At 38.1% G+C, this 24450-nt stretch overlaps 1 protein-coding gene across 1 annotated transcript in view; it reads left to right on the top strand.

Moving 5' to 3' along the window:
* The window catches only part of MSRA (methionine sulfoxide reductase A), a 220573-nt gene that overhangs the window by 119715 nt on the left and 76408 nt on the right, over window positions 1–24450 (top strand). The window contains exons 4-5 of the mRNA XM_039323531.1: window positions 14480–14584; window positions 23051–23157. Of these exons, the coding sequence (XP_039179465.1) occupies window positions 14480–14584; window positions 23051–23157 (212 nt within the window). The remainder of the gene's footprint in view (window positions 1–14479; window positions 14585–23050; window positions 23158–24450) is intronic.

Below are 24450 nucleotides of genomic sequence, written 5' to 3'. Positions count from 1 at the left end.
ATTGGTATCTCTCAGTCCAATATAAGGGGTAGGTAAAATGAGGACCCAGATTATTGGGGGCAATGTAAATATATATATATACATTGCTTACTGGTGCACACCGCTTAGAGAGTGCTTGCACTTAAAGTGGTATATAAGTCTCATAAATAAATAAATTAATTAAAAAGAAGGGAGACCCCTTCATGTGAGTCATCTTGACTTCTGCAGGAAAGGTGGAATATAAACCCAAATGACAAAGATGATGACCCTCATTATAATGTTCCTTAATTGTTTTTTTCACAGGATTTTATTTCTGATTCCTGATCATCTTTATTGCTCCCTTCTGAAACTTTTGTTTGTCTGAATTCTGCTGAACCTTTTAAGAGGTTACAAGAGGGCCTGAAATCTTATAATTCTTTGTTGTTGTTAATTGCGAAGTCGTGTCCGACCCATCGCGACCCCATGGACAATGTTCCTCCAGGTCTTCCTGTCCTCTACCATCTTCTGGAGTCCATTTAAGTTCACACCTACTGCTTCAGTGACTCCATCCAGCCATCTCATTCTCTGTCGTCCCCTTCTTCTATTGCCCTCAATCTTTCCCAGCATTAGGCCCTTCTCCAGTGAGTCCTTCCTTCTCATTAGGTGGCCAAAGTATTTGAGTTTCAACTTCAGAATCTGGCCTTCTAAAGAGCAGTCGGGGTTGATCTCTTCTAGGACTGACCGGTTTGAACGCCTTGCAGTCCAAGGGACTCGCAGGAGTCTTCTCCCGCACCATAGTTCAAAGGCCTCAATTCTTTGGCGCTCAGCCTTTCTTATGGTCCAACTTTCACAGCCATACATTGCAACTGGGAAAACCATGGCCTGGACTATACGCACTTTTGTTGGCAGGGTGATGTCTCTGCTTTTTAGTATGCTGTCTAGATTTGCCATAGCTTTCCTCCCTAGGAGCAAGCGTCTTTTAATTTCTTGGCTGCAGTCCCCATCTGAGGTGATCTTGGAGCCCAGAAAAATAAAATCTGTCACTACCTCCATTTCTTCCCCATCTATTTGCCAGGAATTGAGAGGGCCGGATGCCATGATTTTGGTTTTCTTAATGTTGAGTTTCAAGCCAACTTTTGCACTCTCCTTCTTCACCCGCATCAAGAGGCTCTTTAGTTCCTCTTCACTTTCTGCCATTAGAGTGGTATCATCTGCATATCTTAGGTTGTTGATATTTCTCCCGGCAATCTTAATTCCAACTTTTGATTCATCTAGCCCTGCCTTTCTCATGATGTGCTCTGCATATAAGTTAAATAGGCAGGGCGACAGTATACAGCCTTGCCGGACTCCTTTTCCAATTTTGAACCAATCAGTGGTTCCGTGTCCAGTTCTCACTGTTGCTTCTTGACCCGCATATAGGTTTCTCAAGAGACAAATGAGATGGTCTGGTACTCCCATCTCTTTAAGAACTTGCCACAATTTGTTGTGATCCACACAATCAAAGGCTTTTGCATAGTCAATGAAGCAGAAGTAGATGTTTTTCTGGAACTCCCTAGCTTTCTCCATGATCCAGCGTATGTTGGCAATTTGATCTCTAGTTCCTGTGCCTCTTCGAAATCCTGCCTGTACTTCTGGTAGTTCTCGATCCACATCCTGCTGGAGTCTAGCTTGTAGGATTTTAAGCATAACTTTACTAGCATGTGAAATGAGTGCAATGATGCGATAGTTTGAACATTCTTTGGCATTGCCTTTCTTTGGAATTGGAATGTAAACTGACCTTTTCCAATCCTGTGGCCACTGTTGAGTTTTCCAAATTTGCTGGCAAATTGAGTGTAGCACTTTTACTGCATCGTCTTTTAAGATTTTGAATAGCTCAGCTGGAATACTGTCACCTCCACTAGCTTTGTTGTTGCTCATATTTTCTAAGGCCCATTTCACTTCACATTCTAGGATGTCTGGTTCGAGGTCAGTGACCATCTCATTGTGGTTATCTGGGACGTTAAGCTCATTCTTGTATAGTTCTTCTGTGTAGTTTTGCCATCTCTTCTTAATCTCTTCTGTCTCTGTTAGGTCCCTGCCATTTTGGTCCTTTATCATGCCCATCTTTGCATGAAACATTCCCTTCATATCTCCAATTTTCTTGAAGAGATCTCTGGTCCTCCCTATTCTGTTGTTTTCTTCTATTTCTTTGCACTGTTCATTTAAGAAGGCATTCTTATCTCTTCTAGCTATTCTCTGGAATTCTGTATTCAATTGGGTGTATCTTTCTCTTTCTCCTTTGCCTTTCGCTTCCTTCTTTCCTCAGCTATTTGCAAAGCTTCCTCAGACAGCCATTTTGCTTTCTTGCATTTCTTTTTCTTTGGGATGGTTTTAGTTGCTACCTCTTGTACAATGTTGCGAACTTCCCTCCATAGTTCTTCAGGCACTCTGTCTATCAGATCTAATTCCTTAAATCTATTTGTCACCTCTACTGTATATTCATCAGGGATATGATTTAGTTCATACTTGAGTGGCCTAGTGCTTTTCCCTACTTTTTTCAATTTAAGCCTAAATTTTGCAACAAGAAGCTCATGATCTGAGCCACAGTCAGCTCCTGGTCTTGTTTTTACTGACTGTATAGAACTTCTCCATCTTTGGCTGCAGAGCACATAGTCAATCTGATTTCTATGTTGACCATCTGGTGATGTCCATGTGTAGAGCCATCTCTTGGGTTGTTGGAAAAGAGTGTTTATTATGACCATCGTATTCTCTTGACAAAATTCTATCAGCCTGTGCCCTGCTTCATTTTGTACTCCAAGGCCAAACTTGCCTGTTATTCCGGTTATCTTTTGGTTTCCTACCTTAGCATTCCAATCCCCCATGATGATAAGGACATCATTTTTTGGTGTTAATTCTATAAGGTGCTGTAGGGCTTCATAGAACCGGTCAATTTCATCCTCTTCAACACCAGTGGTTGGGGCATAGATTTGGACTACTGTGATATTGAATGGTTTGCCTTGGATTCAAATTGAGATCATTCTGTCATTTTGAGGATTGTATCCCAGTATTGCTTTTCCTATTCTTTTATTGACTATGAAGGCTACTCCATTTCTTCTGAGGGATTCTTGCCCACAGTAGTATACCTGATGGTCATCTGAGTTAAATTCACCCTTCCTGTCCATTTTAGTTCGCTGATTCCTAAGATGTCGATGTTCAGTCTTGTCATCTCTTTTTTGACTACGTCTAGCTTGCCTTGATTCATGGATCTTACATTCCAGGTTCCTATGGAGAAAAAATCTTTACAAGCATCGGACTTTCCTTTCAGCACCAGATATATCCACAGCTGAGCATCCTTTCGGCTTTGGCCCAGTCACTTCATTCTTTCTGGCGCTACTAGTACTAGCCCTCTGCTCTTCCCTAGTAGCATATTGGACACCTTCCGACCTGAGGGGCTCATCTTCCAGCGTCATATCTTTTTGCCTTTTAATACTGTCCATGGGGTTTTCATGGCAAAGATACTGGAGTGGTTTGCCATTTCCTTCTCCAGTGGATCACATTTTGTCAGAACTCTCTGCTATGACCTGTCCGTCGTGGGTGGCCCTGCACGGCATAGCTTATAGCTTCATTGAGTTATGCAAGCCCCTTCGCCATGACAAGGCAGTAATCCATAAAGGGGTTATAATTCTTACACAATCACATTTGGAGGCGCTGTGCATCACTCTGTTTATGAAAGCTAATCTCTTTCACAGCTTACTCCTTCTGCTCTGGAATTAGTGCATAGTATAATCCATTCAGGTAGCCTCATAGTAAACATATTGATTCTTTTTGCAAGAATTAATTTAAAAAACAGAATACTACAAGGGCAATTCGAAAATAAACCTCCATTTGATTATCAATGACGACACTCGTAGATACAGAACTTTTATTATACACATTAGAAAATTACATTACATTACTTTTCAACATAATCGCCATTCAAATTGAGGCACTTGTCATAATGTCTTACAAGATTTGAAATTCCTTAGTAATAGTTGTTCATCGCCAAATCTGGGCTATGGGTGTGTGTGATCAAAAACATCCCAACGGAATTGCTTTAAACATTCTTGGGTGCATCTAGCAATGTACGGGCGAGCATTATTGTGAACCAACATCACACCAGAAGTGATGCTATAGAAAATCCTGCCAAATGTGAAGATGCCAAAGGAGTACTGCTAGTGAAGTTCATGAAGCAAGGTTTGACCATCAATTCAGAAGTCTACTGTAAATGTTATGAAAACTCAAACGAGCCATCCATAACAAGCTTCAGGGCACGCTGATGTCCGGTGTGGTGATGTTTTTGATCACCCCCTCACCCATAGCTCAGATTTGGCGATAAGCGACTACTACTAAGGAATTTCAAACCTTGTAAGACGTTATGACATGTGTCTCAATTTGAATGGTGATTATGTCGAAAAGTAATGTAATGTTTTCTAATGTGTATAATAAAAGTTCTGTATCTGCGAGTGTCTGTCATTGATAACCAAATGGAAGTTTATTTCTGAATTGCCCTTATATTAGTGACCAAATGAACATGTAGGAAAGGCTTCCGGTTCTAAGAAAACCCTTTGGCAAGGGACCAACATATCATTCTCCTCATCACCACAGCAGTGATGAGTGTTGCCACCCGTTGATTGTCAATTAGCTCACACATCCTGCATGATTGGTTGCCTAAGTCTCAAAGGTTTGGTTCAAAGCATTTTTTGCTGCCTTTTTAAAACAAAACAATAACAAAACCCATCATTTTGATGAACAGATGCAGAACCAGACCTTTCTCCAGTTCTTTTCCCTATACCATTGTATACTTTGCACTTCAAAAATAAGAGCAGCTGTTTCCCCATGAGCATTTAATTTCCTTTTCTCCCCCAATGACTAGTGGCCTTGATCGCAAGAGAGAAAATTAATATGGATGAAGGCAATTTTGGTGTGAATTAAATTCACATCTAGCAATGTTTCTACTTTAGAATCTTTCCAAAAACTGAATCTGAAAATATAGTGAATATGGAATTCCAAAGAGACAAGCATTCACGATTGAGGATGTTGGCCTTCTGCCTTGTTTTCCCGAAAAGATAAGTTTATAGCACAGTGTGGGAAGCAATCTTCTATTCTAGAAAAGGAGCAAGTAAATAGCAAACTGTTTATCAAAACCAGATTTAATTAATTTCCTATATGGTTCAAAACTAACTTAGTCTTATTGGTCCTTACAGCATAATTAATCATTAGTAATAATTTATTTTATGTGGATTCCTGAAGTTAAATATGAGCATAGCAATTCATTAAGAAAGGGATGGGAATTAATGACTTCTAAAAGGTTTGTCACAAAAAAACCTGAAAAGATTTATTTAAAGGCTAATGATTGATGTGTACAGTATTTTATCTGTTAAACTTGGGAGTTTAAATTTGGGTCGAGTCCCAACAGAAATACAGAAACTGCTGTTTGATCATTTGCTAATGATTAACAATCTTTGAGGGGAAAAGATATAAGATATGTTTTTTCATTTATATTCTTGATAAGGTTCTAGTCCTCAGTGAGCAGAAAATCCTGCAAAAAAAATTAGGACTACGTTTTATCTTTGTACATATTAATGAGTGCTTTGATTTATGATAACTTTGATCCTATGAAGTAATACAAATTCATTTTCTGATTGATGATCCTTATGTAGCCAAACATGCATGATACATCTGCAACAGGGTAAAGGCTTGAAAAGTACAGATACGTTTTAAATATATATATATATATATATATATATATATATATATATATATGTAATTTATATAATTTATACATAATTAGGAGAGAAGCCAACCAAAGTTGTTTTGGAGAGTGAGACCAGCAGCATATAAATTAAATAAGGAAAAAGGAAGCCCCCAAACAGGTAATTAGAATTAAGCATATTCTGTAATCATAAAATCCTGATCAAATTATTGACAGTGGAGGGTAGAAGAAGAAGTTAAATTGGAATATGGTAGAATATCTTGGAAGAGGGCATGACTAGGTAGAACTCTAAAGAGGAAATTCCACATTGCTATATTCTGTTGGAGATCCACCTTAATATAGGTCAGTTTTTTCATGCAGCTTTTTCTTTTTTGAGGAACGTGAGGAATGTCCACAGTTCAAAAGTGAGTTAAATCAAGGGACCATGTAAGGACCCACCTCAACTAACCACCCAAGAAAGCAGAACTCTTGAAACAGGCATTGTCTCAAAAGGAACTTTTATTAGGGGTCAGTGACAGTAGGGAAGTCAAGGCAAGATCTGAGGAAAATCCCGCTTAAACGGTATAGTTAAACTAGCAATTCTTCCTCCTCCCACCAAAGTCATAATGTCCATTTGAAATCCGGCCAATCCACAGGTGGCATGATGTTTGGGTAACTGGTACAGTTGGCACGCATCTGAAGGTCTTCTCCAGTTTCGTGTCTCCGTAACTGTCTCCCTGATAAGGGAGACACATTCTTCTCTCAAGTGGATAGAGGTGGGAGAAGAAAAGTAAAAAGCAAAAGTTATCCCAAGCAAAAGCAAATCCCCCTTCCCAGAAGAATAGCAGGCCCCAAACAAAAGCACATATGTAGGAAAACCAATAATGATTTGGGGATTTGACAGACCATGTTTGGAGGAGAGCCCAAAATTGTTAATTGTGAAATAGGTGCTTTCAGCAGCTATAAAGCCTAAAGCATTCATTTTGCCCCTAAAAGCTCCACAAACACCTTCAGATGCCAAAGACTTAAGTATTTAACTTCAAGAGATACTGGCAAATCACAAACAGCTCTCTGGCCATACTTTTTGTACTGATCTATAGTAACATGTATGATAAGCATTACACTGATGAGTTTGCATGTTATCTGCACATGAAATGAAAGTGTTATGTATGCATGGTTATGTTGATATAATTATTACTTTGTGTAGAAGTTACATCACTGTGTCAGTTCTTCTCTATTTTAGGAAGCCTTCTGATATTTAGCATAGAAGCAACCACTGGCAAATTGAAAAAAATCTTTCTCTTATTTAAATAAATAGACTAAAGATACTATATATTAGGTGTGATGTTAAAGATGTATTTTAAGTAGGGGCTCAAATAGGAACTGAAAGGCTAGAACTAAGCTGAAAAAAGAGATAAGTGGGTGAAAAAAAACTAAGAGAAAAACCGAGAGTGTTAATTGAGGAGGGAATTTCCACCTAAATTGTTGGGAGGAGAAATTCCAGCAAGCCCCTGACTCGTCCAAATTTAGGCAGATATGTTCTGCTCTATAGTCTTTTAAAATAAGTAAATTATGACATAAAAATAAACAGTAACTAAATATGGATTTTCTGATGTGTTCATAATGCGCCATTGATAATGCCTTATGCTGACTCTTAGCAATCACATAGTTTTTCTCTATTGATGGCCTATCCCTTACCTGGCCTTTAACTCAAACATTGCTGAAAAAGGAAATGGATGTCACTTAAATAGAACCCATGATTATGACCACATTTTTATGCACATTCCCACCACTTTCCTAGCAGTGTATACAATTATTACATTCATTTTCCTCATCTTAAAGGCAAAAGACATGCCACATTTTTCTACAACCTAGCCTTTTGTCACAAAACTAATTGAATATTTTTGTTTTGCTTCCCTGCTCCACATTTAGACTATCACTACTTGGTGGATAGCATTTATTTCTATTTTTATGCTAAAAGTTACATTTAATACAAAAACAGTGGTGTGCTCATCAACAATAAGATGTTCTGCAGCATTTCAGAACTAATTTTATTATGCTCAGTGATTGCTTTATCAAATACTCCAGAGGTGTTTTCCAGATGAAGGTTTTATTTGGCAAGAGTCCTGCTTCATTTATTTTATTGGATGGTGTACTCTAGAAGCAAAAATAAAATAGACATACTGTTAATTTGATTTGTAGTGTTAGGAGCTATTGCTATGGAAATACCTGAAAAAATGCATAATACTGTATGTATACACACATTACGCCATCTGAAATTTAGCCACATTTTGCAGTGTTAGCTCAAAAGTTTACCCATTGCTTTCAATTCAGTCAGAAATATTTGAGACATTCCAGACTTCCAGTTAGGTGTCGTGGCATAATGGGCGCAGGAAGATGGGGCTCCATCTTCCATGTTTGATTTCGCCATGCTGAGGACCCTAAAAAGGGTCGAAAGTCACCCCGGAGAGGGGCGACTCTTCCGCTGGATTCAAGGAAGCCCTCCAAACTGGCGGGGGAAAGACTGGCTTCATTTGTGTGGCCAGTCAGAAGCTGCTGACAACCGAAGATAAGACTTAACTAGCAATTTTTGAGCAACGTGGATGGAACTGGGTGAGACTTTATCCTCTTTTTATGACCTTAATACTAGTCTCCTGGAAAAAAGAATGCCCAAAGCAAAGAATCCTCGCTGATGAGACAGAAAGGGAAGGTTTTGCCCCACTCCCTCAGGAAAAGAAAAATGGTGAATTAATTACTTTGTGGGAAAATAGAGAAAACTACAAGATCAATTTGGAATTAATACAGATATATAGCTTTGAAATTTGGGGACTAAAAGTACCTTTGAGATTTTTTTTTTTTTAGAAAACATATTTGAAAGTCTGTAAAATATGGTTGGATTTGGAAAGCTGGAAGATGGTGTTAATGACATCTAGTGGTGAATCACGGCACTACAATTTATTATGCTTAAAGGAAACTTGGCTTGAAGCCCAGATTCAGATAAGACTCTTTGTTGTTTCTGGAAACTTTCACTTTTGCACACTACAGTTGGGAAAAGGGAAAAAAACTCTTGGGCTGCTAATCTGTGTTGGGGTCCCTGTTGGACTATAAAGACTATATACAAAAACAAAATAGGTGTTTCATACTTAGCCTCAAATGATAAAAAACCATCTTCAACACTTGTCTCCGAAGCTCCAAGCTTAATATACCAATAAAAAGTGTTAATGAATCTCAGAAAGAAATTCTTTCTATGTTGAAATCAATCCAAGAGACAATTGTTTTATTTCTTGGTAAGAGTAAAAATAATGCAAATGAGATTCTTTTCTAACCTAAACTTACAAATCCAGAAAATGACTACAAAGAAGGAACTAGTAACCCAGAAAACAGAAGGAAAATTAGAAGAAATGGATCCAAGGATGGAGAACCTAAAGCAGTGGTGATGAACCTATGGCACGCATGCCAGAGGCAGTATTCGGAGCCCTCTCTGTGGGCACACATGCCATTGCCCCGGCCTTGCTTCCTCCCATGACCCCCTCCTCACCAGCAGGAGGAGAGTTGCCCCTGAGCGTGGCCCACATGGAGCAGAGCAGCCAAGGACATGGCAGCCAGGCAATGTAGACAAGACTCTGCCCTCACACCCCAGTTGATGCTGCAGGGCGCGGGCAGAGGGCATGGCCGCAATGGTGCTGCTTGGCTGCCTGGGCGATCTGCGGCGGGCCCTGGAGGTGGTGAGGGGCCCTGCAGGCAGGCGGGGTGGGGGCAGGGCAGGGGGTGGAGCGGGAGCAGGGCCAGTTTTGGGGCACTCGGTCTCTAAAAGGTTCGCCATCACTGACCTAAAGGAAGGAATTAACAGACAGATATAGACAAATGGAAAATTAGAAGATGCAGTGATACACCGGTAATGAAAAAGATATCTTACCTGTCAAAATCTCAGAACACATTTGAGGATAAGGAAGAAGAGCTGATTGAACGGATGATAAAGCTGTTGGAAGAAATGCTGAATATTGACAAACAAGAAATGAAAAGACAAACTGAAGGGGAAGGATGGAAGCTGTTTAATGAATATAAATGGGTTGAGCTTTCTTCAAAAAATACTTCAATCAAATTCTCTTCCTCATTCCAAACAATATATACACAAACAGAGGAAGAATTACTTGATGATTCAAATGCACTGACTTGGAAAATTTAACTGTACCAATTTTCACACTGTTACTTTCTATGTTGACAAAAAAAGTCAGTTTTCACTTATGCATTAATGAACTGATCAGTGACTGACCCAAAAATAGAGTCAAAGTTCATTGAAAACATTGTGGGCCAAACTATTGGCTATTATGTGAGAATATAAATGGGCTAACTAATTAATCAATCCAGCATTCAGCTGCTGTAAAAATGGAATAAAGAAACAAGTAAACAAGGCAAATTCCATGACCGCAATCATTAGGAAGAGAATTGAAAATGAGACTGTCAACAATAACAGTGCCGTAAAATACTTGTGAGAGGCACATATGTTAGATTATGTGTAGTTCTAGTCACTACATCTTAATGATACTACAGTGCTATGAAGAGTGCAAAAAATAATAAAATATTAGAGAAATGGAGGAACTCCTTTATGAAGGAAGACAACTGCATGGCTTTTTTTTTTAGCTTCAAACCAAAGAGTAAAGAAGATATGGTATGTATGAAATCATAAATAGCATTGAGACAGGTATATTTTTCTACCTCTTTTCTAATGTTAGAACTCAAGACCATCCACTGAAACTACATTCAGAGGAATTCAGGATTAATAAAATGAAATACTTTCATATGCATCTATAAACTTGAATTTATTGCCAGCTGTTGAGATAATGGCAATAAATTTGAATGTCAAAAAATTGTAAGGAAGATAAAATTCTGTTCAAGGAAGATATTGTTCTGTCCCAGCCTCTGCGAATACTGCTCAACCACTTATTCGGGAGGAAAAAACCCTTTGCATTGAACAAGACAAGATAAACCCCTTTTGTTTTGACACAGCTTTTATGGAACAAAACTCTAACCAATCCTTTAGCTGTTGAAATGAACAAGATCAGTCTCTGAGTTCTCAGCTGGAATGCTCAAGGTTTAAGTCACTCAAACACAGAGAAATCTGACAAACCTGGCTAAATATCCAAGAATCCTGAGGCAAGAAATCCAATGACAGAAGCACAAAGCTGTAGCATGAACGGTTGCCTTTGGCAACCAGCCCCTCCCACCCCTCTCCTCTCTGTAGTCCAGCCAGAGTGTGGCTTCCTAGAGTCTTTTACTTTTCCTGGAGAACCACTCCATTGCCCTCCACTGTCCTGCATGCTTTTCCTCCCTGCGCATCCATGAATCTGGAACAGGCCCCAGTTGTTCTTCATCTTCGCTCAGTTAGGCCCCCAACCCAGCTGTCTCTGTGCTTGAGCGTGAGTAGATGGGCCTGGTATCACATCTAGCTCTAAGTCTTTGTGCTCCTCAAAGTCTTCCACAGGCTCGGATGTGACCCCAGGCAACCCTTCCCCCTCATCCGATTCATCTGATTCTGCTGCCGGATCTGCTGGCAGGCAAAGACTCACAACAGTTATTATCCATGGCCACTAAAATTGATAGAAATTTCCAATTCCAAATTCATACGCAATGTGTTGTAATAATATTGCTGGAAAGTAACAACAGAAAGAAGTTACTGCTCTGTTCCAGGTTTGTGAGCATTCCCAAGCCTATGTTTATCTCAAAGGTGCAAATTGACAATCTGTGCAAATTGAGAGTCAATGCGATTGAGAATCTGCATAGGTGATAAGCCTACGGATTAATCTATCAGGGTTTTATATTCTTGTCTTTTTAAAATTTGACCAACAACAGCTTGACACTTGGTTGGGTTATCCAGTATTATAACTCCCATATAACAAATTTTGTGTGTTGTCACATCAGAGAAATAAATACTTGTGTATGATTTATTTCAAGTACATATTGTTTGAACAAATAAAACCCTACCATAGTATATACCTAAGGATGAATTGAAAATGGATTAATTACAACATTTAAAGCATTGAGAAACCATGCCATCTTCATATGCAACAAAGTCCTTTTCTTTACTTGGTTATATCAGGAAACCATTTAAGGTGAACATTTCAGGATTTGTTTTATATTGTTGTGATTATGTTGAAAAACTGTTCCATAGCTACTAGATACTTTATTCCATGAGGAAGAATTATCTAGATTTCATTATCTTCTTCCTCTTGATTTTGCTTCTGCTTATATTTAAGGAAAAGAATGTTTAGTATTTTTTAACAGTTCTATCATATCTCAGTTCTATTGTGCAATAGAAGTAATGTATCCTTTTAGAACAGGAGTCTTCAAACTTGGCCCTTTTATGACTTGTAGACTTCAACTCCCAGAATTCCTCAGCCAGCGTTCCTGGCTGAGGAATTCTGAGAATTGAAGTCCACAAGTCATAAAAGGCCAAGTTTGAAGACCCCTGTTTTAGAACTAACAATTGTTAATTTGCTGGATGTAGATCCTTTTCAATCATGCTGCCCACTCTTTGGGCCATTATCTCAATCAGAGACTAGATTGGCCCCAATCCTGCTGGCTTTTTGCAAGACTTAAAGACATTAATTTATTAGTGGGCTTGATGTGTGGTGAGTTCAGGCAGTGGTTGTATTAATTTGCTGTTGGTGGCTTTTTTTTAACCTTAGCTGCTAATTGTGTATGTGTATTTTTTTTAAAAAAAATATTGTTTTAAGTTTCTATATAGTTTGTATTTTTTAGTTTTTAATTGCTATCAGCCCTCCAAAGTTTTAATATTTTAATCTGTGTAGTTTTATATTTTTATTATGATTTTATTTGTCATTTTAACTTTTGATTGGGAGCTGCTCAATCAAAGAAAATGGGTGGTAATGTAAACATATTAAATAATGAATTTTAGATGGATAGTCATATAAACTGAAATAAAGAAATAGTTCTTCTGTAAATGAAAACAGTTGATTAATTTTTACTTACTTTTAAATCAGAAAATAAAAATTATTTAGCATTGCAAACAAATCTAAGTAGTAGAATTATCCCTTACTTTGTGGCTGATTAGAGGAGACATTCTCACATGGACTAAAAAAAGCGATCTGTCCCAGCAGAAGATAGTTTGTATTAATAAATTGTGCTCATATGCAAAATCACTATAGCATAGTACCCTTTATCTCCCATCCAGGAATCTGCCATCATTACATTTTATGTTGAAGACTACATTTGACATTTATTATATGCTGCATTTCATAGTAGCATTTTTATGTTTACCTCCTGTTAGGTATGCTTTACACTGAGCTGGAACCTTGCTTTAGGTTGTCCATAACTGTTTATTCTGTTGTTAAAAAACTTGGGTATTTTTTCAGCCAATCTTGTACTTTGAGATCCTTTAATTGTTAGTGCCAGGAAAAGATATTTGAGACTTTTACAGACCAAGTTATACTATATCATATATGTCAAAACATAACACAGCATCAATATTATATTGTTTAGAATGAATCTAAATGGAGAAGGAAGCCTGATTGTTAATTTTGAATGCTATAGTCAGAACATGCTCGGTGACAGAAAAATCAGTGATTTTTCAGTACTGAAAAAAGTGACAATACAGTAAACGGTAGAACTGAGCATGACAGCAGATTCCTTGAAAGTATTAAAAGAGAAGCATTAGGACTAGGGGATTTGAAAAGACAGGTAATTATTACAGCTATGGTTAATTAGGGCTCTGTCAAATCTTTCCTAATTTTTGTGTTGATATTTGACATTGGCTTGTGCTGTTTGTATTGCCCAAAGGCTTATGTTCTTGGATGTTACCGCAATCCTCTGTTTAATGCATCCTCTAATCACCATTTTCTTCTATCTCATTACCATTGAATTTGGCCAAGGAAACCTGTATTACTTTATTTGCAGTTTATATCAGTGTTATTCCATCAGAAATAGCATTACAATGTTATTTTTTAATTTATGACATTACAGTGTGATAGATAAAATTTCATTTCTTTTCAAACCCTGCTTCTTTAATCAGAGGTGATACAGCTGAGAACAGTGAGGCCAAGCTAAAAGTAATAGAGGTTACAAGAAACTTTGCTGTAATAATCTGAGTTTTGTAACTAGTTGTTAAAATGGGAAATACTTTGATAACAATAAAGCAAATATCAAACTGTTAAAGTAGTTTTTCCCACGAACTATGATATATGATTCTTATAAATATCCTAGCAATTTCCCCCAGCTTAACACTCCCCCTGCAGTGTGATTAGTTTCCAGGGTCATTTTATCTTGGCAGAGATGGGCAACCTTCAAACACCTGTTACCACTAACTCTTTTTATGCTACTTTCAGAAATAGAGATGTTGCTGAGAAAATTTGGCAGAATGCTTTTCTCTATATTATTAGTTTAGAAAAAACCAGCAAAACATGTATTAATCTAGAAATATAGCACATCAATTTTCCTTTCAAAAATGAACCCACCCACTCCCTAAATAGTAAGGAGAGAGCCAGAATAAAAAGGAGCTGAAACTGCCTTCCATCTCCTTCCTGCCCTACTTGTCACCCATGTCATGTCATGACTTTATTGCCATGCCTTGCAGAGCTGGAAAAAATGAAGTAAAAAAAAGTATAATTTCCCAAAGGAATAAAGCATTGCCATTTCTGAAACTACCAGAAAAAGTGGCATGGCTTACAACTGTTAATAGCCAGTCTCTTTCTCTCCACATATTTTTTACTTGTTTAATGTACTAGGGAATAATAAACACATTCTTTGGGTTGGTTTCAGTGATTAATGTTCTTGTTTCTTATTATTTCATTGAAGGCAAAACTGGCCATACTGAAGTTGTGCGAGTGGTATTTCAGCCAGAAACCATCAGCTTTGAGAAACTGCTCAAGGTCTTCTGGGAGAATCATGACCCGACACAAGGTAGAGTGATGAGTGAACCAGTATTTAATTATCTTACTAATTACAGCTGGGATAATTAGTGTTTGAGCTGTTTGGAAGAGATGAACCTTGAAATCACACCACACTCAAGAGCATGATTGCAGGCATTTATTGATGAGATGGGAAGCATGAGGAACTAGAATTTCACAAGCCTCCCTCCTCCCCCCTGCCTCCAATAGATGTCTGTGCTGTGAAAATTTCCACAAAGAGACTTATAAGACAATAGAAATTCTTCTCACCTTTGGATTCTTACACCTTCTTTCTTAATGCAATCTCTCACCTTTGAAATTGAAGGTCTTCTTTCTACATAGCTACACAGTTGATCATTTCAGTTATGATGTTTGTGGTATGGTGCATTTCAATTTTTTGTGGTATCTTTTATGCTGAGAAAAATAATAAAATGTTGATGCATTTAGAATAACAATGTGGTGGACAGGTCTTTTAATCAATATTTTCATCTAGCAAGTTCTTCCTTGAAAGTGCTTGCAGGCTGCCTGTAATATGCCATTAGAATGATGGTAGCAAGAAAATGTTTTAGTTTTCAGAGAAGGTAAATACTATTATATGATTTGATGATGGCATGAACGTACATTTATGATTAAATCTCCAATATTGTGTAAAATTAATATAACAATTTATTTTTATCCTGCCTTTATTATTTCATAAATAACATACCGTACTTAATACTCTTTCTTCCTCTATTTTTCTCTCAACAATAAACATGGGAGATGAGTTGAGCTGAAAGAGAGTGACTAGACCAAAGTCGCCCAGACAGCTTTCATGCCTAAGGCAGGACTAGAACATCACAGTTCTACTTCACATATTTCACTTCACAGTTTCATATGAATATGCTGAATCTCTGCAAAATCTCAGAAAACCTCTTGAAAGATTTTGAAGTAACATAACATCTAATGATCTTCATAGATTTCTGTTATTAATATAATTAGATAGATAGATAGATAGATAGATAGATAGATAGATAGATAGATAGGTAGGTAGGTAGGTAGGTAGATAGATATCAATATTAGAGCACTACAACCTTCAGCTATACTCTGCCACCATATATAAAGGTAAATAATGATCTTAGTCCCACAATCCTGTTTTCCAGTGGTTCTTCCTGATATATTCAAAGAATATTCAAATATTCAAATTAGGGTGATTACATTCAGAACAATTTGAATATTCTTTGATTTGCAGGCCCAATCCATAGGTGTCAGTGACAGGTACTACTGGCCCATCTTTAAGAAAACAAGAGGGTATAATAGCTTTCTCCTGCAGAAGCTTGAGATATGTCATGATCTTTTAATGAAATACTTCTCGAGTCATCTTCTCTTTCAAATAAGATATTAAAGAATAAGAAAGAAATATAGTTTCAGCATTTTGGATCATTCTTTTTAAAGAAGATTATTTTCTGTTGACTATATTGCAAATCTATATATTGAATGTATAACAATGTGCACATACCAACACACGTTAAAGAGAGATCTAACTTGGTACTAAGCAGAAATTTCCTTCAATAAAAATAATTAATCAATGGAACAGCTTGTCTCCCATAGTTGTGGGTGCAAGATAGATTCCTTGTGAAGACCATTGCTGAAGGTCTTCAAGAAAAGATTGGAGAGCCACTTGTCCAGAATGCAATAAGGTCTTCTGCCTTGGACGGGGTTGGACTAGAAGACTTCCAAAGTCCCTTCCAGCTGTATGATTCTATATCTGCCATGCAACTATTTGGGGAAAATGCAAACTTCCTTCAGTAACTGTTTTATGAGAGTATCCATGATGTGTTCTCAAAATATCAAATACAGTAACTGATCCTAAAGTTTTTGGGAGCTTTTAAATATATGATATGCTTTATTTAGCTGTGATTGAATGGGAGGAGGAATGCAATTTCTCCCACTGTAAAATGTTAAGAAGATAGCTAAAATATAGAGAAATGAAATAGGGACTTAGGATTCAAAGCACTTAAGCAAAGTGCCTTTTTTTTGCTACCTTTTCCCTTTGTCTTTCCTGTTGTCCATTTTGGAACTTCCTTCCTTCCTTCCTTCCTTCCTTCCTTCCTTCCTTCCTTCCTTCCTTCCTCCCTCCCTCCCTCCCTCCCTTCTTCCTTCCTGATATCTTTTCTGCAAAGTACTGATCTTTGCAATGCCTGTCCTTTATTTTTATGTAGGAACATTTCATGCTGTGCTGTTGCTGTTTCAGTTTGAGTCAGGATCACCAGTGCAGCAAGCATGAGCATAAAATATCTTTTTTGATGAGCTTTTATTTTCTACCCAAATAGGATGCAGCTCAAACCTTCTGGTACCTATCCCATCAATAGAAAGTTTCATTTGCCACATGACCACAAGCAAAAAGAGAGTCAGGGTGGAATAGGTATTTCTCAGCTGTTTGACTGCCTTTGGAATCTATCGTAATAAATCAGACTTTGGCATCTGTAGTAATAAATTATCACCATAGAAGACTACAGGATTTTGTAAACCAAGTCAAATGCATGAAACTGCTTTATTTAGATTCCTAATATCAAATAGTACAAGGCTGAGGACCTGAAGATTCCTCATTCAACATACACAAAAATGGACACAAATTTGTATCAGGTCTTTACTGCTTTGTTTCATGTTACCTAAAGGCCCTGATTGTTAGTCACTGAGTGGGAAAAGCTGTGCCTCTTATGGAGGCTGCATAAGGAATCTATCATCTGCAAATAATTAGAATTAGACACTAGAAATTACATTGTTTTTCTAATGAGCAGATGTGTCTACTTGGAGAAGGAGGACAGCTGTACCCATATATAAATGTGAAAGCAAGCCTAAACTAACATTGCACATTTTGTGATAACCCTACTTTTATAATGTCAAATGGGTCATTACATAAAGGATCATTGCATAAAATGTACTGATTTTTCAAAATTGTTCAAGATGACTTTTTCAGAACATTGAGATATATAAGAAATCCAGACCTGAGTAACAGAGCTGCTTTGCATAAGTGAAGCAAATTCAGCTATTGGGATGGTGCTTCTTATTTACCAAGACTTATTGACATGGTATTGTATTCTTTTCTGCTTCAGCTATAAAGAGGCTGTTCTGGGTCAGATAAAAGATATCCCTGCACTGTGTTCTATTCATACAGTAGACAAGTAGAGCTTGTGAGGGGCTTACAAGTAGGACTTCTGTTTGGAATAGCATCCCGTGCTCTATGTTGACTCTATGGTCAACATCCACGAGACAGCAGAAATAATGAAGGTTTTCTTTCAAAAGACAACTATTTGTGGGGAAGTGGGAGGAGAGAACTTTCTTTTTACCCCCTGTACAACAAGTCTAAATTAAATTTAAAGGCCTTAAATAGATTCTATAATGAGACTAAAAATTATGAGAAGCATGTATAAAATTAACAGGGGAGTGAGTTGTAAGTTCTAATTCCATTCCCTATTTTTTTCTTGCCAGTAAATTATGTTGTATCCACAAATTATTCTCTAAAATTATGTGCATGTGTTTATATGTATATGTTTGAGTTTGTGTTGGAAAACATTCATTGGGACAGAAAGAAATAAGCAAACCATAACCAGAAATATCACAAAATGAATAGATAGTAGGAAAGAAATTGTCCTTAATTATCAGTCATGTCCCATGTCTATGGTACTTCAAAGTAAAAATCTAAAGAACAATTTTATATTGTGATATTTGGATCTAAAAGATCAAGCAGCAGCAAAGTGCATGAAAATTGACCACTGGGGAAGCTCCTGTACTATACTAATAGACTAGACTAGGGGTGTCAAACTGCCGGCCTGTGGGCTGGTTTCATCATACTGAAGCAGCGTCCACCCCATTGCCGGCAATGCAAAAAGAGTTGCGACACATCGCGACACATCAGTGACATGGTGAGTTTGACACCTATGGACTAGACTCAAACAACAGCTCAACTCAAATAGAGCTCACTGATTTGTACTTGTTCAACATGTAGTAGGAACCCAACCATTAATAGGAACCATGACATTGTGTTAAGCCATCATTTAACAAGTAAGGTACTACAGTATAGTAGGTAACCTAGGGAATGTTCTAGTAATTCAGGTCTAGAGTTTGTCTTAATATTTGAACCCAGCCTTTGAATTCTTTATCTTTTGCCTGTAACATTGATATTACTTATTTATCATATTCATACTTATCACCCATCTCATAGAATTTGATTATGTATGATAAAAACATAAAAATAATAATTACAAACCACTCTAAAATTAAAATGTAAATATTACCATTATTTAAAAAAAGCTTTAAAAAGATAAAAAGAATATAGATATTATGCACAATGAAGCCACCTCTCTAATCCTCTTTTCCACAAGACTCCGAAACCTATTATACAATCAAGTTTTAAGGGGCTTCTGAAAAGAAGGATAGGTCTCACCTCAGGAGTGGGAGAAACGATGTTCCATAGTGCAGGCACAACTGCAGAAAAGGCCCCTCTTTTCGTTCCACAAAATATAGTTCATTAGTAGAGAGGATCTGAAGCATATCCCTATGATTCTGGGTTCTGCTAAACCTGATGGAACAGGTAGAAGTAATCGGGAACAGGTAGTTCGTTAAATAACCTGTCCCATACCATGAAGAAGGACTTTAAAGGTCAAAACTAGCACCTTGAATTGGACCTGGAAGCAACCTAGCCATTTGCCATTCTAGGGCTACAGATAATACTGCATGTGCTATTGCATTTTGTACCTTCTCACAAGCAAAGTCAATGAGGAAGCCAGATTCACTTAACAACTAGTTTACTAACTTATCAGCGCAGTGATTCAAAGTAAAAATCTAAAAAACACTTAACAAATGTTACACTTAACAATAGAAATTTTGGGCTCAATTGTGATTGGAAATTGAGGAATACCTGTATACATCTCTGCCCCTGGTGAATTAAGCAATGCTATTGATGTTCTATCCTGGTTCTTGGAGGCTATGGGGATCTGGATGGGGAACAACAGGCTTCAACTGAAGCCTGGTAAGACTGAGTGGCTCGGGGTTTGGGGGCCTTCTCATTCTGGGATCCCCAAGTTGCACATCACGTCTTCCTGGAGCAGTGCAACCCCATTTAGTACCAAAGGTAGTATAGTCCCAGAAGAAGAAGACTCCCATATGCCTCATGTACAGTAAGATTTTTGTTTCCACATGTCTCCTTTCTCCTTTCTTCCTAATTCACCTGCACTTTTGTCCCCCATTATTTGCTCAATCTATGTGTCAGATACCTGCTCCGCCCTTCTTTTTATTTTGCACACGAGTTGTGCTTCGTCCGGGATCTTCATTATTTTATTTTCTCAATTCTGTCCTGTCACCATTCATCATCTGTTGCCCCTTCCATGCTGCATGGCCCAGTCAGTCAAACTAAATCACTAGCATTTTTAAGGAAATGTTCTGTACCAGGTGAAGCCCATCAAACGTTGCTGTTATTTCCAGCACATTTTGTCACATAAGGCAAGTGACATTATTACTTTGTACGCTGAACATAAGGTCAAAGTTTCTTTTACCAAGACAGGTTTTGGATTCTGGGCATTATACATCTATTCATTTCAGGCATGAAATAAAATAGTTGCTTGCAGTCCATAAAATAAAACTCAGCCAGTGTAACCAATAAGCTGCAACACAGTTTTTGGTTTTCAGAAGATTTTTAGAATAATCTGACCTGCCTTTCATATTTTTGCTAACCAGGGAATTGGGGAGGGATGTGATACAGTGACTGCATCCAGTACAAAATAAGCCCATTCATTATTTATGCATTATTCATGGCAGTTTGTGAACACTGCATTCCTTTGGTCAGTTTGATTTACATTCTGCATTAAAATTCAAGCATAAATGCTACATGGATTATTAGTAGGCTTTTAATCTTTGATTTCATGTCTAGTTACAAGAGGTCAAACCTGATTTTCTCTTTCTCTTTTTTCCCTATTACCTAAAGCTTCTACCTTCTCATAATGTAATGCAGAAATAACTTGCCAGCATCCCCATGATCATGTGATCAAAATTCAGATGCTTGGTAACTGACTCATGTTTATTGCAGTGTCCCAGGGTCATGTGATCACCTTCTGACAAGCAACATCAATGGGGAAGACAGATTCACTTAACAACTGTGTTACTAACTTATCAACTGCAATAATTCACTTAGCAACTGTGACAATAAAGGTTGTAAAATGGGGCAAAACTCACTTAACAAATGTCTCACTTAGCAACAGAAATTTTGGGCTCAGCTGTGGTTGTAAGTCAAGGACTACTTGCAATTTGTGGTCAGTTATAAGGTCAAAAGGCACTACAGAAATATTTTTAATAAATTGATGAAAAAGAAAACATTAGTTTGTACTATTTGCTTGGATAGCTAATCTTTATAGTTGGTCTCCCTTTCTTTTGTTTCTTTCTTATGATACATTTATATTATTTTGTGTTTAAAAACAAAGTTAGGACTCAAGGAAACTATCACCAGACTATAGTTCCACCATTATCTTTTTACGACAGTTCATATATCATAGAGCAATGGTGGCGAACCTATGGCACGCGTGCCAGAGGTGGCACTCAGAGCCCTTTCTGTGGGCACCTGTGCCGTGCCCCGGAGATGGCGAGGGACTGGCCCCCGCCACCCTGGCCCTGCCCACCAGTCTGCCATGACCACTGCGGCCACGCCCACCTGGCACCCGGTGATAAATAAGTTGGTTTTGGGTTGCAGTTTGGGCACTGGGTCTCTAAAAGGTTCGCCATCACTGTCATAGAGTCATAAAGTTGAAATGTCCTCTGAGGCCATCCAGTCCAAACCCCTTCGTAGATTAATACCTGATGGCCATCTGGCCTGCACTTAAACACATCCAATGAAAGGATGCCCATCATTTCTCTGAAAAATGTTACTGTTCTTACAAGGAATTTTAGGGAATCAGTCTAATCATGCATTATTTTGTGTTCTGTGCTCTAGGAAAATAAATCCATTATTTTGTATAGTATCTTTTCATGTATTGAAGAGTGTTATATTTAAGATTATTATATATACAGGTAATCCTTGACTTACAACAGATCATATAGTGACCGTTCAAAGTTACAATGGCACTGAAAAATGTGACCTATGACTTTTTCATAATTACGACCTTTGCAGCATCCCTATGATCATGTGATCAAAATTCAGATGCTTGGCAACAGGTTTATATTTATGATGGTTGTAGTGTCCCAGGGTCATGTGATCACCTTTTGCGACTTTCTCACAAGCAAAGTCAATGGGGAAGCCAGATTCACCTAGCAACCGGGTTAACTATACTAACTTATTAACTTATCAACTGCAGTGATTCACTTGACAACTGTGGTAAGAAAAATTGTAAAATGGGGCAAAACTCACTTAACAAATGTCTCACTTAACAACAAAAATTTTGGGCTCAATTGTGGTCATAAATTGAGGATTACTTATAATAGTTTGGTGCAGGGTATATTCTAGAAACCAGAAGACTATGAGATCTAGGCTTCCTTTAGGCATGAAAGCTGGTTGGATGACTTTGGGCCAGTCACTCTCTTTCAGTCTGCTCCACCTACCGCCCCATCCCTTCCATCATGGCTCAGTCACTTATCTTTTTGGTAGATCTTTGGGAAGCAGCTGCTCTACCATGTGATCTTCCTACCCAATGGAGACCGTGTGGGGCCATCCCAGAAGTGGATACCATTTTGGGAGCAGATAGAATGAATTGGGGCTACTCCAAAATGGCACCCACTTCTAGGAAGGTGCCACACAGCCTCCACTATATAGGGAGGCTAAGAGCCTGCTCTCCTGCCAAACACTATCTCTTTTGATAGAATTGTCATGTAACAATAACATTTCAAGTTGAAGATTATTGGCTTGTGATCTGACTGCAGAATTGCACTTTCTGTTGTAATTTTAACCAAATGGCTAATCATGATCTAATCAGCTCTGAATGTATCTCCTTCAGAACATTACATTTGCATTTTAGGTATTTAAAACTGATTTTATTTCAGGTTTGCTTTATTGTTTTAGTAATATATTTTAATTTTGTTTATCATCTTTGAGATTGGTCTGCCTCCTACAGGAAGAAAAAGGACTGAAAACTCAAGTCATATGTTTATATGTTACATAGAAAGGTGATTGAACTATTTAAATTATTTTGCTTTTTGAATTTTTACCCTTTAATCACCAGAAAAACATAACAGGTTATGAGAGCTACCCTCTCACACAAAAAGGTATGAGTGAACACCATATGAGGTGACCCCTGGAGGAGATATAGTATCAACTGGAAGTCACAAGGTTTCAGCCCAAAGCAGGAAGTGGGTCCATGGGGAGGGGACCCAGGGGGCTTCTAGAAGAAGTTCTAAGTCATGTACATTTATATCTTACAGGATCCATTACTCTGGAGTTCTGTCATTCCACTGTTATTATTGAACTACACTGGAATTCTGTAACTAAACATTCTATCCCTTCCTTTATTTTTATTTTTAGGGATGCAGCAGGGAAATGATGTTGGGACACAATATCGATCTGCCATCTATACAGTCACCCCAGAACAAATGGAGTCTGCCTTGAAATCTAAAAGTGATTACCAAAAGGTAAGGATAAACGTAAAATGCTTCCAGGTCACCTTGCAATATTCAGGCTGATAAAAGCGATTACAACGTATCCTCTCAATTTATGTCTACAATTCGAACTCAGTTGTTGAGTGAAGTAATTAAGAAAGACATCCATGTGACCACTTCGCTCAGTGACTTCAATCCCAGCTCTCCCTGTTGCAGTTGTTTAAGCAGACAGAGCAAAACATTTCCCTGCTGAAAAAGGGCAGATAGCTCCTCTTGAAGCATGGAAGTAAACTCGTGTGCTGGGCTGGAGAAATGAGGCACAAAGATTACTACTTTGTTTCTCCACTACAGTGCACAGGTTCCTCTCTCCTATGTGTACAGAAGGGAGCTCATGCACAGAGCTAGAGAGATGGGGATCATGTAGCTCAACAAACCATTTCTGTCCCTTTCCCTGCGATACATGGAGGAGAGGGGATTCTTTGGCACGTGGCAGCAGCTTGCAACCTTCCTTGTTAGCTTCCCCATTGTCCTGGCAGAGCTGGCAGAGAAGATTGCAAATGATGATCACATGACCGCAGAGCATGTGCACATGTTGCCAAGCACCCAGATCACAAATACATCACAAACACAAAGTCATGTTTTATGATAGCTGGAAGTGCTTGACAGACTGTAAAGCGGCCTTTCATGCCATCATAACCTTGAATGGTTGTTAAAGTACTGGTTGTATGCCATGGACTATCTTTATCAGTTTTGTAGCAACTAGCCTAGGGATGGGCAATTAATTTTCTGAAAGGGCCAGATTAGAAACTGGGACTATTGTGGAGGATTGCTGCTGCCCCACCTCTGCCAATGTTGCATCGACACCCCAGTGCTGTCATTGCCCTATACCCTAACCTCCAGTGCTGTCCTGCAGTTGACACTGCTGATGCCCACTCCTTGCCATCAGTGTCATGGGCCAGAGTGGGACCACTGCGGGCTGGATGTGCCCACAGGCTGTAAAATGCCCAGGTCTGTATTAGCCTGTACTTTGCTGAAAAGAGGGGTTTTTTTGACACCATGAAGATTAGCTACCTATTTTATTTCCAATCTCACTGTTAAGATCAGTGTATTTATATCAGATATTATTTTAGCATTGCTGTACTTTTTCAAGCTATTGTTCATAATGAAGAGAAACTAAATTTCATTTTTGATGTGTGCCGTTGTGCCCACAGTAAAAAATGACAATAAAGGTTATCTTACCTTATCTTACCTTACCTTACCTTACCTTACCTTACCTTACCTTATCTTATCTTTCAGAATCGTGAATATCTTCCAGTATTGTTTGCT

Source organism: Crotalus tigris, unplaced genomic scaffold, assembly GCF_016545835.1.
Source record: "Crotalus tigris isolate CLP2741 ecotype Arizona unplaced genomic scaffold, ASM1654583v1 scf7180000024277.1505481, whole genome shotgun sequence".
NCBI lineage: Eukaryota > Metazoa > Chordata > Lepidosauria > Squamata > Viperidae > Crotalus > Crotalus tigris.
The sequence above is the reverse complement of the archived record's forward strand: the minus strand, read 5'-3'. Positions and strand labels throughout refer to the sequence as shown.